Source organism: Pelophylax lessonae, assembly GCF_965119305.1.
Source record: "Pelophylax lessonae genome assembly, chromosome: 10".
Lineage (NCBI taxonomy): Eukaryota > Metazoa > Chordata > Amphibia > Anura > Ranidae > Pelophylax > Pelophylax lessonae.
In genome coordinates this window covers 62,753,050-62,766,513 of record NC_138777.1, presented here as the reverse complement: position 1 = coordinate 62,766,513, position 13,464 = coordinate 62,753,050, and the positions used below count along the sequence as shown (strand labels likewise).

Sequence of the window (13,464 nt, the reverse complement as noted above, 5' to 3'; positions counted from 1 at the left end):
TATAATGTAATATAATATAATGTAATGTAATATAATATAATATAATATTATCCCATGAAATTCTTAATGCAGTGAAAATTTGGTGAATGTTACATTCACTGCATTACACATTTTCTACTGTGTGAAATTATTTTCCATGGACTAACATATAGATCAGGGATATGCAAACTGTGGCCCTCCAGCTGTTGCAAAACAGCAAAAAGTCCCATCATGCCTCTGGGGGTCATGCTTGTGGCTATGCTCATGGGACTTGTAGTTCTGCAACATCTGGAGGGCCACAGTTTGCATATCCCTGATATAGATGATCAGAGGTTGGTTTCCATCTAGAATAAATTGATGTAATATTCTAGACAGATAATATACTCTCATGAAATTCTTCAGTGCAGTGAATGTTTGGTGAATGTTACATTCATTGCTTTATAAATGTTACACTGTATGTAATTTTGTCCCATAAAGTAACATTTATCATTAAAGGTGGATTCTCATCTAGACTAAATTGAAGAAATATTCTAGACAGATAATATCATCTCAATAAATTCTTAAACGCAGTGAATGTTACATTTACTACTTGATACATAGTCCACCATATGTAAATATTTGCCATACAGTAACATCTAAATGATTAAAGATGAACTCATATCTTTTATACATTGATGTGATATTCTAGACAGATTATAGAATCTCATTAAACTCTTAAGTGCAGTGAATGTTTGTTAAATGTTACATTCACTGGGATAGATTGACTAAAAATGGAGCACTCAGAATCTGGTGCAGTTGTGCATGGTAGCCAATCGGCTTCTAACTTCAGCTTGACTTTGACAATAAAACCTGGAAGCTGATTGGTTTCTCTGCAGAGCTGCAGCAGACTTTGCATTTGCTTTAGTAAATCAACCCCCATTGTTTTATAAATGTTCCACTGTGTGTAATTATTTCCCATAAAGTAACATATAAATGATTAAAGATGGATTCTCCTCTAGAATAAAATGCTGAAATATTCTCTAGACAGATAGTATAGTCTCATTAAATTCCTAAGTGCAGGTGAATGTTTGGTGAAATGTTACATTCACTGCTTAAAAAATGTTTAAATATTTCCCATAAAGTATCATATAAATCATCAACGATGGATTCTCATCTCGAATAAATGGATGTAATATTTCAGACAGATATTATAATCTCAATACATTTTTAAGTGCTGGTGAATGTTACATTCATTTCTTTATAAATGTTCCACCGTGTGTAAATATTTTCTATACAATAACATATACATGTTTGAATATGGACTCTTAACAAATTTACATGGATGTGATATTCTTGACAGATCATAAAATCTCTTTAACATTCTTAAGTATAGTGAATGTTTGGTGAATGTTACATTCACTGCTTTATAAATGTTCCACTGTGCAAATTTATTTCCAATAAAGTCGCATATAAATGATTAAAGATGGATTCTCATCTAGAAAAATTGATATATTATTCTCTAGATAGATAGTATAATCTCACTGAGTTCCTAAATGTAGGTGAATGTTTGGTGAAAAAGTTACATTCAGGTGAATGTTTGGTGAAAAGTTACATTCAGGTGAATGTTTGGTGAAATGTTACAGCCACTGCTTTTTAAATGTTACACTGTGTTTAAATATTTCCCATGAGGTGTCATAATAAATCATCAAAGATGGATTCTCATCTGGCACAGATGGATGTAATATTCTAGACAAGTATAATCGTATTCAATTCTTAAGTGCAGGTGAATGTTACATTCATTCCTTTATAAATGTTCTACTGTGTGTAATTATTTCCCATAAAGCAACATATAAATGATTAAATACGGATTCTCATCTAAAATTAATTGCTCCAATATTATTCTCTAGACAGATAGTATAGTCTCATTAGATTCCTAAGTGCAGGTGAATGTTTGGTGAAATGCTACATTCACTGCTTTATAAATGTTACACTTTATTTAAATATTTCCCATAAAGTATAATTTAAATCATTAAAGATGGATTCTCATCTAGAAAAAATGGATGTAATATTCTAGACAGGTTTATTCTAATTAAATTATTAAGTGCAGGTGAATGTTACATTCACTTCTTTATAAATGTTCCACTGTGTGTAAATATGTTCTATACAGTGACATATAAATGATTAAAGATGCACTCCTGTCTAGACAGGTATAATCTCTTTAAATTCTTAAGTTCAGGTGAATGTTTGGTGAAAGGTTACATTCAGGTGAATGTTTGGTGAAATGTTTAATTCACAGCTTTATAAATGTTACACTCTGTTTAAAAAATTCCCATAACGTACCATATACATCATCAAGGATTGATTCTCATCTAGAAAACATTGATGTTATACTCCAGACAGATATTATAATCTTATTGAATAAGTGTAGTGAATGTTTGTTGAATGTCACATTCTCTGCTTTATAAATGTTCCACTGTGTGTAATTACTTCCCATAAAGTAACATATAAATGATTAAAGATGGATCTTCATCTAGAATAAATTGATGTTCTATTCTCTAGACAGACAGTATATTCGTATTAGATTCATAAGTGCAGGTAAATGTTTCATGAAGTGTTACATTCAGGTGAATGTTTGGTGAAAGGTTACATTTAGGTGAATGTTTGCTAAAATGTTGCATTCACAGCTTTATAAATGTTACACTGGATTTAAATATTTCCCATAAAGTACCACATACATCATCAAAGATTGATTCTGATTAAGAAAAAAAAAGGATGTAATATTCTAGACAGATATTATAATCTCATTAAATAAGTGTAGTGAATGTTTATTGAATGTTCTCATTCAACAAATGTTCAACAGAATGTTGAACCTTCTCTGCTTTATAAAAGTTCCACTGTGTGTAATTACTTCCCATTAACGGACATATAAATCAGGGGTCTCCAAACTACGGCCCTGCAGTTCTTCGTGAACTTCAATTCCCATCATGCCTAGTCATGTCTGTGAATGTCAGAGTTTTACAATGCCTCATGGGACGTGTAGTTCGGCAACAGCTGGAGGGCTGTAGTTTTGAGATCCCTGATATCAATGAATAAATATGGATTTTCATCAAGAATAAATTGATGTAATATTCTCAGGACAGGTAGTATGATCTCATTTAATCCTTAAATGCAGGTGAATGTTCGGTGAAATGTTACATTCACAGCTTTATAAATGCCACACTGTATTTACATATTTCCCATAAAGTACCACATAAATCATGAAAGATTGATTCTCATCTAGAAAAAATTGATGTAATATTCTAGACAGATATTATAATCTCATTTAATAATTAAGTGCAGTGAATGTTTGGAGAAATGTTACATTCTCTGCTTTATAAATGTAACACTGTGTTTACATATTTTCCATAAAGTACCACACAAATCATCATAGATGGATTCTCATTTAGGAGAAATTGATGTAATATTCTAGACAGATAATGTAATCCCATTGAATTCTTAAGTGCAGGTGAATGTTTGGTGAAATGTTACATTCACTGTTTTATAAATATTACACTGTGTTTACATATTTCCCATAAAAACAATAAACATACAAATCATCAAAGATTGTTTCTCATCTAGAAAAAATTAATGGAATGAATGTTATAATCTCATTAAACAATTAAGTGTAGTGAATGTTTGGTGAAATGTTACATTCATTGCTTTATAAATGTTTTACTGTGTTTAGATATTTCCCATAAAGTATCATATACATAATCATAGATGGATTCTCATTTAGAACAAATTGATGTCATATTCTAGACAGATAATATAATCTTGTTGCATTCATATGTGCAGGTGAATGTTACATTCACTGCTTTATAAATGTGAATGTAACACATTTACTTCCCATAAAGTCCCATTTATTTCCCATAAAGTCCCACATACATCATCAAAGATTAATTTTCATATAGAAAAAAATGGATGTCATATTCTAGACAGATATTATAATCTCATTAAATAAGTGTAGTGAATGTTTGTTGAATGTCACATTCTCTGCTTTATAAATGTTCCATTGAGTGTAATTACTTCCTATAAACTAACATATAAATGATTAAATATGGATTTTCATCTAGAATAAATTGATGTAATATTCTCCAGACAGATAGTATGATCTCATTTAATCCTTAAATGCAGGTGAATGTTTGGTGACATTTTACAATCAGGTGAATGTTTGGTGAAATGTTACATTCACAGCTTTAGAAATGTTACATTGTGTTTACATATTTCCCATAAAAAAAAAACCTTATAAATCACCAAAGATTGATTCTCATCTAGAAAAAAAATGGATGTGATATTCTAGGCAGATAATATAATCTCATTAAATAATTAAGTGTAGTGAATGTTTGGTGACATGTTACATTCACGGCTAAATGTTACACTGTGGTTTAATATTTCCCATAAAGTACCATATACATCATCATAGATGGATTATCATTTAGAAGAAATGTATGTAATATTCTAGACAGATAACATAATCCCATTGAATGTGGGTGAATGTTTGGTGAAATGTTACATTCTCTGCTTTATAAATGATACACTGTGTTTACATATTTCCCATAAAAAAAAAACATATAAATCATCAAAGATGGATTCTCATCTATAAAAAAATGGATGCAATATTCTAGACAGATAATATAATCTCATTAAACAATTAGGTGTAGTGAATGTTTGGTGACATGTTACATTCACTGCTTTATAAATGTTACACTGTGTTTAGATATTTTCAATAAAGTACCACATAAATCATCATAGGTGGATTTGCATTCAGAACAAATTGATGTCATATTCTAGACAGATAATGTAATCTCATCGTATTCATATGTGCAGGTGAATGTTACATTCACTGCTTTATAAATGTGAATGTAACACATTTACTTCCCATAAAGTCCCATTTATTTCCCATAATGTCCCACATGTATCATCAAAGATTGATTCTCATGTAGAAAAAAGTTATGTAATATTGTAGACAGATATTTTAATATCATCAAGTGTAGTGAATGTTTGTTGAATGTTACATTCTCTGCTTTATAAATGTTCCATTGTGTCATTACTTCCCATAGACTAACATATAAATGATAAAATATGGATTTTCATCTAGAATATATTGATGTGATTTTCTCCAGGCAGGTAGTATGATCTCATTTAATCCTTAAATGCATGTGAATGTTTGGTGACATTTTACATTCGGGTGAATGTTTGGTGCAATGTTCCATTACAGCTTTAGAAATGTTACACTGTATTTACATATTTCCCAATAAAAGTACCACATAAATCATGAAAGATTGATTCTCATCTAGAAAAAATGGATGTAATATTCTAGACAGATATTGTAATCCCATTAAATTCTTGAATGCAGGTGAATGTTTGGTGAATTGTTACATTCTCTGCGTTATAGACAAAAACAAAAAAAAAACAAAACATATAAATCATCAAATATTGATTCTCATCTAGAAAAAATGGATGTAATATTCTAGACAGTTTTATTAATCTCATTAAATAATTAAGTGTAGTGAATGTTTTGTGACATGTTACATTCACTGCTTTATAAGTGTTACACTGTGTTTAGATATTTCCCATAAATTACCATATAGATCATCATAGATGGATTCTCATTTAGAACAAATCAATGTCATATTCTAGACAGATAATGTAATCTCAGTATATTCTTAGGTGCAGGTGAATGTTACATTCACTGCTTTATAAATGTTCCACCATGTGTAAATATTTTCTTTACAATAACATATAAATGATTGAAGATGGATTTGCATTCAGAAGAAATCAGTGTCATATTCTATACAGATAATGTAATCTCAGTATATTCTTAGGTGCAGGTGAATGTTACATTCACTGCTTTATAAATGTTCCACCATGTGTAAATATTTTCTATACAATAACATATAAATGATTGAAGATGGATTTGCATTCAGAAGAAATCAGTGTCGTATTCTATACAGATAATGTAATCTCAGTATATTCTTAGGTGCAGGTGAATGTTACATTCACTGCTTTATAAATGTTCCACCATGTGTAAATATTTTCTATACAATAACATATAAATGATTGAAGATGGATTTGCATTCAGAATAAATTGATGTCATATTCTATACAGATAATATAATCTCAGTATATTCTTAGGTGCAGGTGAATGTTACATTCATTGCTTTATAAATGTTCCAGTGTGTGTGTAATTCTTATCAGTGCAGTATCAGAGATGAACAGCCATCTATTATATACAGATGTAATATTCTGCAGAGATAATAATATGTAATCCTTGTCTGATTGTAGTAATAAGTAGTCCTGTGATGGTTAGGAATGTGCTGTGTGCCTCCATTGCTGGCAGCACAGAGAGAAGAGGAGAGCTCGGCTCCCTGCAGCCCTGTGCACAGCCCACCTCTAACATCGCCCAAACTTCCATTGTAGTAAAAAGTTACTGCAGTGGAGCGTAGAGAGCATCATTCATGGAATTCCGGAGTGGGCGGGATCCGAGTTTTAGCAACACATGACACTCCCTGTAAGGTATTGGATGCTGCTACTGACGTCACAAAGCCCTCCAGCAATCCGAGACATTTGTGTGGCTCAGATGGGAAAGCTCTGCCCGAGCTGTAATGCAGATTGCAAGCTCTTCCAGAAAGATTTTATCAGTTGTTTGGCTTTTGTTTCACGTCTCCTCCCGCACACATTTAATTGTCGGCTATTGTATTGACAGGCATCCATGGGTGCAGCCTTAACCCTTTCTATGCCAGTCCATTTATGGCTCATTTTTTTTTTTTTTTATATGATAGATTAACTCATCCATCTACAGATAGGTGCAAATTGTGTATCAAGGATGCAAAGCATAGGACCAAAAATATAAAAAGAAAACAACTGACATTTATTGCTTAGATCGTATAGATTAAAAGACAGATGGGTGTGCACGAATATCTATCTATCTATCTATCTATCTATCTATCTATCTATCTATCTATCTATCTATCTATCCATCCATCCATCCATCCATCCATCCATCCATCCATCCATCCATCCATCCATCTATCTATCTATCTATCTATCTATCTATCTATCTATCTATCTATCTATCTATCTATCTATCTATCTATCTATCTATGTGTGTGTGTGTACATTTTATATAGTATCTCGTCTATATGGCTATATTTAAAATCTATATAAATAAATAATGAAAAGGGCTTAATTCACAAATCCAAAACAGCAGCACAAGGATCCTTATTATTCTCCTATGAGATCTGATCATCACACTCCCTGACATTAAGGTCTTTATCCCTGTGCCACAGCTTTGTGAATTGAGCCCATCAAGCTATACTGCTTCCCTATCTAGATAATAACCCTTCTTGAGCTACAAGAGCATTGCTCTGTGCTATTGACTGGCCACAGCTGGGTTAATAGAGATCCACTTTGTAAGTGATCTGAGTGAGATCAGATAAACAAAATAAATCAAGAAAAGTAAATTATACCCCAGTGCTGTAGTAAATTATACATCTCAGCCTCTACAATCACCCCCCCCCCCACCCCCTCCTCCTCTCTGCTCCAAATGTCCATCCACTGCAAGTGGGTATGTAATTTTCTCACTTCAGCTGTCAGCCAAATTGGCAGCTCGGTGATAATTCTATTACCAGGCTGGACTGGGAATTGCAAGCAACGCAATGCAGCCTCGACGTGACGGATCAGGCAGTGCAAGAGTTAAGATCTCCCTTGATTATTGGGAACCCTTAGCAACTGTAATGAGAATCTGGAACAAAAGGGGAGGGCGGGACTGTTTGCTGGGAGTGTTGAGCTATTAATGTGGTTATCTGACTAGCAAAAAAAAAAAAAAAAAAAAATGTATATATATATATATATATATATATATATATATATATATATATATATATATATATATATATATGTGTATATGTATATATAAATAATAAATTTAAAAATGTATATAAATTGGTAAAAATATAAATATATATATATATATTAAAAATTATAAATATATGTATATATAAATATATATATATAAAATATATATATATATATATATATATATATATATATATATATATATAACTGTGCCTTGTGTTCAAAGGAAGAGGGGGCATCAGGACACTGCGCCTTTAATTGCTATGGATTAATCAGCCTTGCAGATCCTTATTTAAAGAAGCTGCCATCTGGGAAGGTGGGTGGTTGGGTTGGAGTTCCTTTGCAACACGCTTGGAAATTTCATCAGATTGATCAGAAAACCCCCCTCTGGTAGCTGGGGAGAAAGCAGGTCGATTTCAGCACAATTTGTGCTCCATCCATTCTCCTCCTAAACCAGGTTTTTATACTAGCATAGCCCCCACCCTCCTTCCCCATCCACCACTCCTTGCTCTTATTATTATATGCATCTCTGTCTGTACCAAACCCCTCTAGCTTGCCTTGTCATCTGCTCTTGGGTTATATAAGGTGTAAGATCTCTTTAATATATTTATGCCATCATGTCTTTGAAAGGTTTTCTTTTACACATCAGGGCTTTTCTCCCTGCTCATTTAAATAGCCAGGAAGATTAATGATGGGATAAAAAATAGATTGCTAACTTATGGAGGCCAGATTGCATGGAGATAGCAGGAGACAATTGAGAGATTTTTTTTTTTTCCATGGTATTACGTAGGAAGAGGAACAAGCAGAGATAGGAAGCTTTGCAGACAGCGATTGAATTAACATACTGTAGCATCGACAGGGGCCACCCCCAAATCCAGATCTGGAGCCCCCAGAATAGTTTAAGGGAGTTGTCTCATTGTGTCTCACAATGATACAATCTGAACAGTCTTTTCTTTTTTTTCTCATGCTGGCTCTTTCTGTTATTGTGTGTGAAATGATCAGTTATCTGATCTAGCATGTTATCTGTATTTCTGCTTCACCCCCTGTGAGCACGTCCAAATGGGGGTAATATTTAGGATTAAAGCTGCTATCTCTTTTATATTATAGATAAAGATGTGAATTGATCAGTTATCTGATCTAGCATATATCATTGTCTCTCCATATAGAACAGCCCTACTGTAAACACATATAAAGAGCTAATACTTATGATTAAACATGCTTCCCCATTTTATATAATAGGCAAGTGTGGGAATTGATCAGTTATTTGATCTAGCATGTATCATTATCTCTGCATAGAGATCAGCCCTATTGTAAACACATATTAAGAGCTAATATATTAGGATTAAACATGCTGCCCTTTTTATATTATAGGCAAGTGTGGGAATTGATCAGGTATCTGATCTAGCATGGTTATCTCTGCATAGAGATCAGCCCTATTGTAAACATATATAAAGAGCTAATACTTGGGATTAAACATGCTTCCCAATTTTATATTATAGGCAAGTGTGGGAATTGATCAGTGATCTGAACACAAGTGAACAAATCCAAAGGGACAATATTTAGGTATAAATATGCTAACCTTTTATAGAAACGTGTGTGAATTGATCACATATCTGATCTAGCATTTTATCCTCATCTCTGCATAGAGATCCGACCCCTGTGAATACATCCTAAGGGTTAATATTTAGATTTAAACCTGCTGCCCTTTTCATATTATAGATTAGATTGTAAATTGATCAGTTATCGGATCTAGCACTTTATCTTATCAGCCCCTGCTTTCTCCCTGTGATCCCATCCAAAGGGGTAATAATTCGATTTCAAACATGCTGCATCTTTCAGATTATAGACAAATGTGTCAATTGATCAATTATTTAATTTAGCATTTTATCTCTATCTCTGCATAAGGATCAGCTCCCCTGTGAACACATAAGGGATAATATTTGGGATTGCAAATTCTACCCCTTTCATAATATAGACAAGCGTGGGAATTGATCAGTTATCTGGTTTAGCATTTTATCCCCATCAGCCCCCAGTGAACACCTACAAAGAGATAATATTTAGGTTTAAACCTGCTACCCTTTTCACATTATTTTATCCTCATCAGCCCCCAGTGAACACCTCCAAAGAGATAATATTTAGGTTTAAACCTGCTACCCTTTTCACATTATTTTATCCTCATCAGCCCCCAGTGAACACCTCCAAAGAGGTAATATTTAGGTTTAAACCTGCTACCCTTTTCACATTATTTTATCCTCATCAGCCCCCAGTGAACACCTCCAAAGAGGTAATATTTAGGTTTAAATCTGCTACCCTTTTCACATTATTTTATCCTCATCAGCCCCTAGTGAACACCTCCAAAGAGATAATATTTAGGTTTAAACCTGCTACCATTTTCACATTATTTTATCCTCATCAGCCCCTAGTGAACACCTCCAAAGAGGTAATATTTAGGTTTAAACCTGCTACCCTTTTCACATTATAGACAAGAGTGTGAATCGATCAGGTATCTGATTTAGGTTTAAACCTCTATGACACGCCTACACGATTCTTAACATCTTAATTTCCCAGTGAGGTAGTGGTGTTTCCCCTTACAAGCAACACTGAGCTTTTTTTTTTAAGCTTGATACAATAGGTCTCTTCCCCACCCACCCTTTGCCTCCCCCTTCCCCTTCTAGATTACCTTACACTTCTGGATCACAAAGCCTGTAACGTAAATCCAAGAATGAGTTAACCTCTGCATCACTGAGGCAATTGCCTGTCATAGCCTATCAGGCACCCAAGGGGTTAAGGCATCTCCTCTGCCTTGGCTGGAAACCCTTTAGCTACTGAAAGATGCAGAGCTGTGCTGTAGGCAGGGAGGCAATAGGAGGATGAACAGCGAACGGTACCATGCACCCTCCTTAACATCTTGGGACCCAGAGGCTTACCTGTGATTTGCGTAAAAAAATGCTGACTTCCAAATTTTATTTTTAGCAGCACTGCACTATTTTATTATTAGCCACAACGCTACCTCGAGAGATTGAAAGGCAAGGCTGAACCTCCTTAATCAAAGCTTGCATTGCCATATGGGGTTTTTTTTTTTTTTCTCCCTGACTCCTGTGTGGAAATAATTTAAATAATTGATTTTCCTAGGTCTGCCTCTTGTTAAATAACACACCAACCAAGCGTTTAATGGTAGACTCAGGCAATTTAATTACACAATGCATGAAAGACAACCGGTACAAATGAAGGGGGTAATTAACGGACGCTAATTGGCACAGAAGATGGGCTAATAGAGGAAACACAAAAAAAAAAATACAATAAAAAAAAAAAGAGAGAGGCATCTCAGCACAAGATCTAACCCCCTGCTTACCTTATAGCAAGCTAACACAAGAATCACTGCATACAAGCACGTCCACATAGCCATTCCCTAAACTTAACACTATGGTGAGTCCAGCTTAACGTGGTCCAACTTTAATGCGCTTCAGGAGGGAGAAATAAAATAAAAAAAAAAAAATTTAAGTTGCATCCATGTGTCAAGAGGCAGCTTGGATGGAGGAAAGAATAAAAAGAGATGCTAAGGGGAGAGAGCACCAGAGACAGAATCAGGCGGAGATAAGGAGTCTCCCCTCCTCAGCACTTCTCAGCCAACAGCCGCTGTCCAAGGTGCTGAATAAAGCGACGGCGCTGTCCAAGGTGCTGAAAGCGACAAGCGCTGTCCAAGGTGCTGAAACCGCCGGCGCTGTCCAGGGTGCTGAAAACGCCAGCGCTGTCCCAAAGGTGCTGAAAAAAAGCCAAAAAATGGGGGGCTACCAATATTTTATTTAGCAACTGGTCCATACCCACGCTGTGTCACGTGAATGTTACCTTGCCAAACCCGTCCCGTTTACAGGGTGATCACATGTCGTGTGGACCCATAGGCAAAAGCAATTACCCCCTTATTTTTTATTTTTTTGTCTTCCCATTGACACCTATGAACTTGGTCAGCAGGTATCAAGAAGCCACTCCAGTCCTTTCCTAGACAGGCAAAAAAAAAAAAAAAAAGTCACAATTCCTAAGCTAAGGAGCTATCCGACTTGCTGATCCCAAGCACTGGCACTCCAATGTGCTCCCATCTGATGATTATGAGCTGCGCTATGAGGGATAACAGGTACCTAGCTCAGTGCTCTCTCTCTCTCTCTCTCTCACACACACACACACTGTGAAATAGCATCTGCTAGCTCCAAGTTTGCAATACGCAGCCTGTAATCGCAGACTTAAATCATAGCATTTCCATTAAAGTTCTCTAGTAGCACAGACCGGTGGCCTGAGTAAAAGGGGAGGGGGGTTAATACATAGAAGATATATAAAATGTAAAGAGTACAGAATGGGAAAACAGCAATTGCCTATCTCTTCCAAAGCAAGTAAATTTATCATTTTCTTCCAATAAAGAATAGAGTGTTGTCACTTACCATTGTTCTATTTTGCTGTCCTGGAGACACAAGTGTCTTAAAATCCAGTCTCTCCAACAGATGCTGGAAGGTAATGTCTCTTGTTTGAAGTCATCATGTGAGGACTTCTGCTTTGCTCAGTGGATCGCCCACCACTTGGTGTGACTTATGAATCTAATATCCGCAAGCTTAAACTCTCAACCACCTTGGTGACTACAGAAGACAGAAGGCAACTGGCTAGGAATTTTTTGAACCCATAGCTTTAAGCAATGCCCTAACAGACTAGCATGTTGTCCCCCCCCCCTCCCAAAAACCAACCCCCTACCCCCAGATCACAGGTGATCCCAATCAATAATGGAGTTTATGAGGGACTGCTAAATTACAAACTAGAACACCTAAGAGAGCTGTCCAACCCAGTAAATTATTGCAGCTTGCCCAGCTGGTACAACTTATCCGGGACGATCTGCTGTTAAACTTCATTCAAACATCATTTATTTAATGAAACTTGACTCACAACTGGGGGATTTTCTATTTTCTTTCCTTTTGGCAAGCTGATCTGAGTCCTGGGATTTTGTCCAAGCTTGCAGGTAAGACTGAGTTTGCTTTTGTCAATAGCCATTTGCAGTACTGGAGTAGCAAAGGGACCTGTTGCACATCGAGTTCTGTGAACTATGCCTAACGAATAGAGCAGCTTGGAAAGTTTGAATCGTTGGGAGCTATCACAATGAAGACTACAGAGCAGATAGATACAGAAGAGAAAAGAAATACATGCCTTGCACATAAGCCAAAAGTTATCTTTCTCCTTAACCACTTAAGGACCAAGCCTATTTCTGACACATGTTGTTCAGGAGTTAAAATCAGTATTTTTTTTGCTGGGAAAATACTTAGAACCCCCAAACATTCTATCTATCTATCTATCTATCTATCTATCTATCTATCTATCTATCTATCTATCTATCTATCTATCTATCTATCTATCTATCTATCGATCGATCGATCGATCGATCGATAGATAGATAGATAGATAGATATAGATATATATTTTTTTAGCAAAGACTATGGAGAATAAAATGGCGGTCATCACAATATTTTTTGTCACGCGGTATTTGTGCAGCGGTCTTTCAAACCCAATTTTTTGGGATAAAATACATTTCACTGCATTTTATAAAAAAAACTAAACAGTAAAGTCAGCCCATTTTTT

General features: G+C 35.0%; 1 protein-coding gene across 1 annotated transcript in view; it reads right to left on the bottom strand.

Annotated features, from left to right (window-relative positions):
- BDNF (brain derived neurotrophic factor) overlaps positions 1 to 12,503 on the bottom strand; it is a 145,139-nt gene extending 132,636 nt beyond the window's left edge. The window contains exon 1 of the mRNA XM_082270211.1: positions 12,285 to 12,503. Within this exon, the coding sequence (XP_082126337.1) occupies positions 12,285 to 12,287 (3 nt within the window). The 5' untranslated portion in view covers positions 12,288 to 12,503. The remainder of the gene's footprint in view (positions 1 to 12,284) is intronic.
- Positions 12,504 to 13,464: the final 961 nt, after the last annotated feature.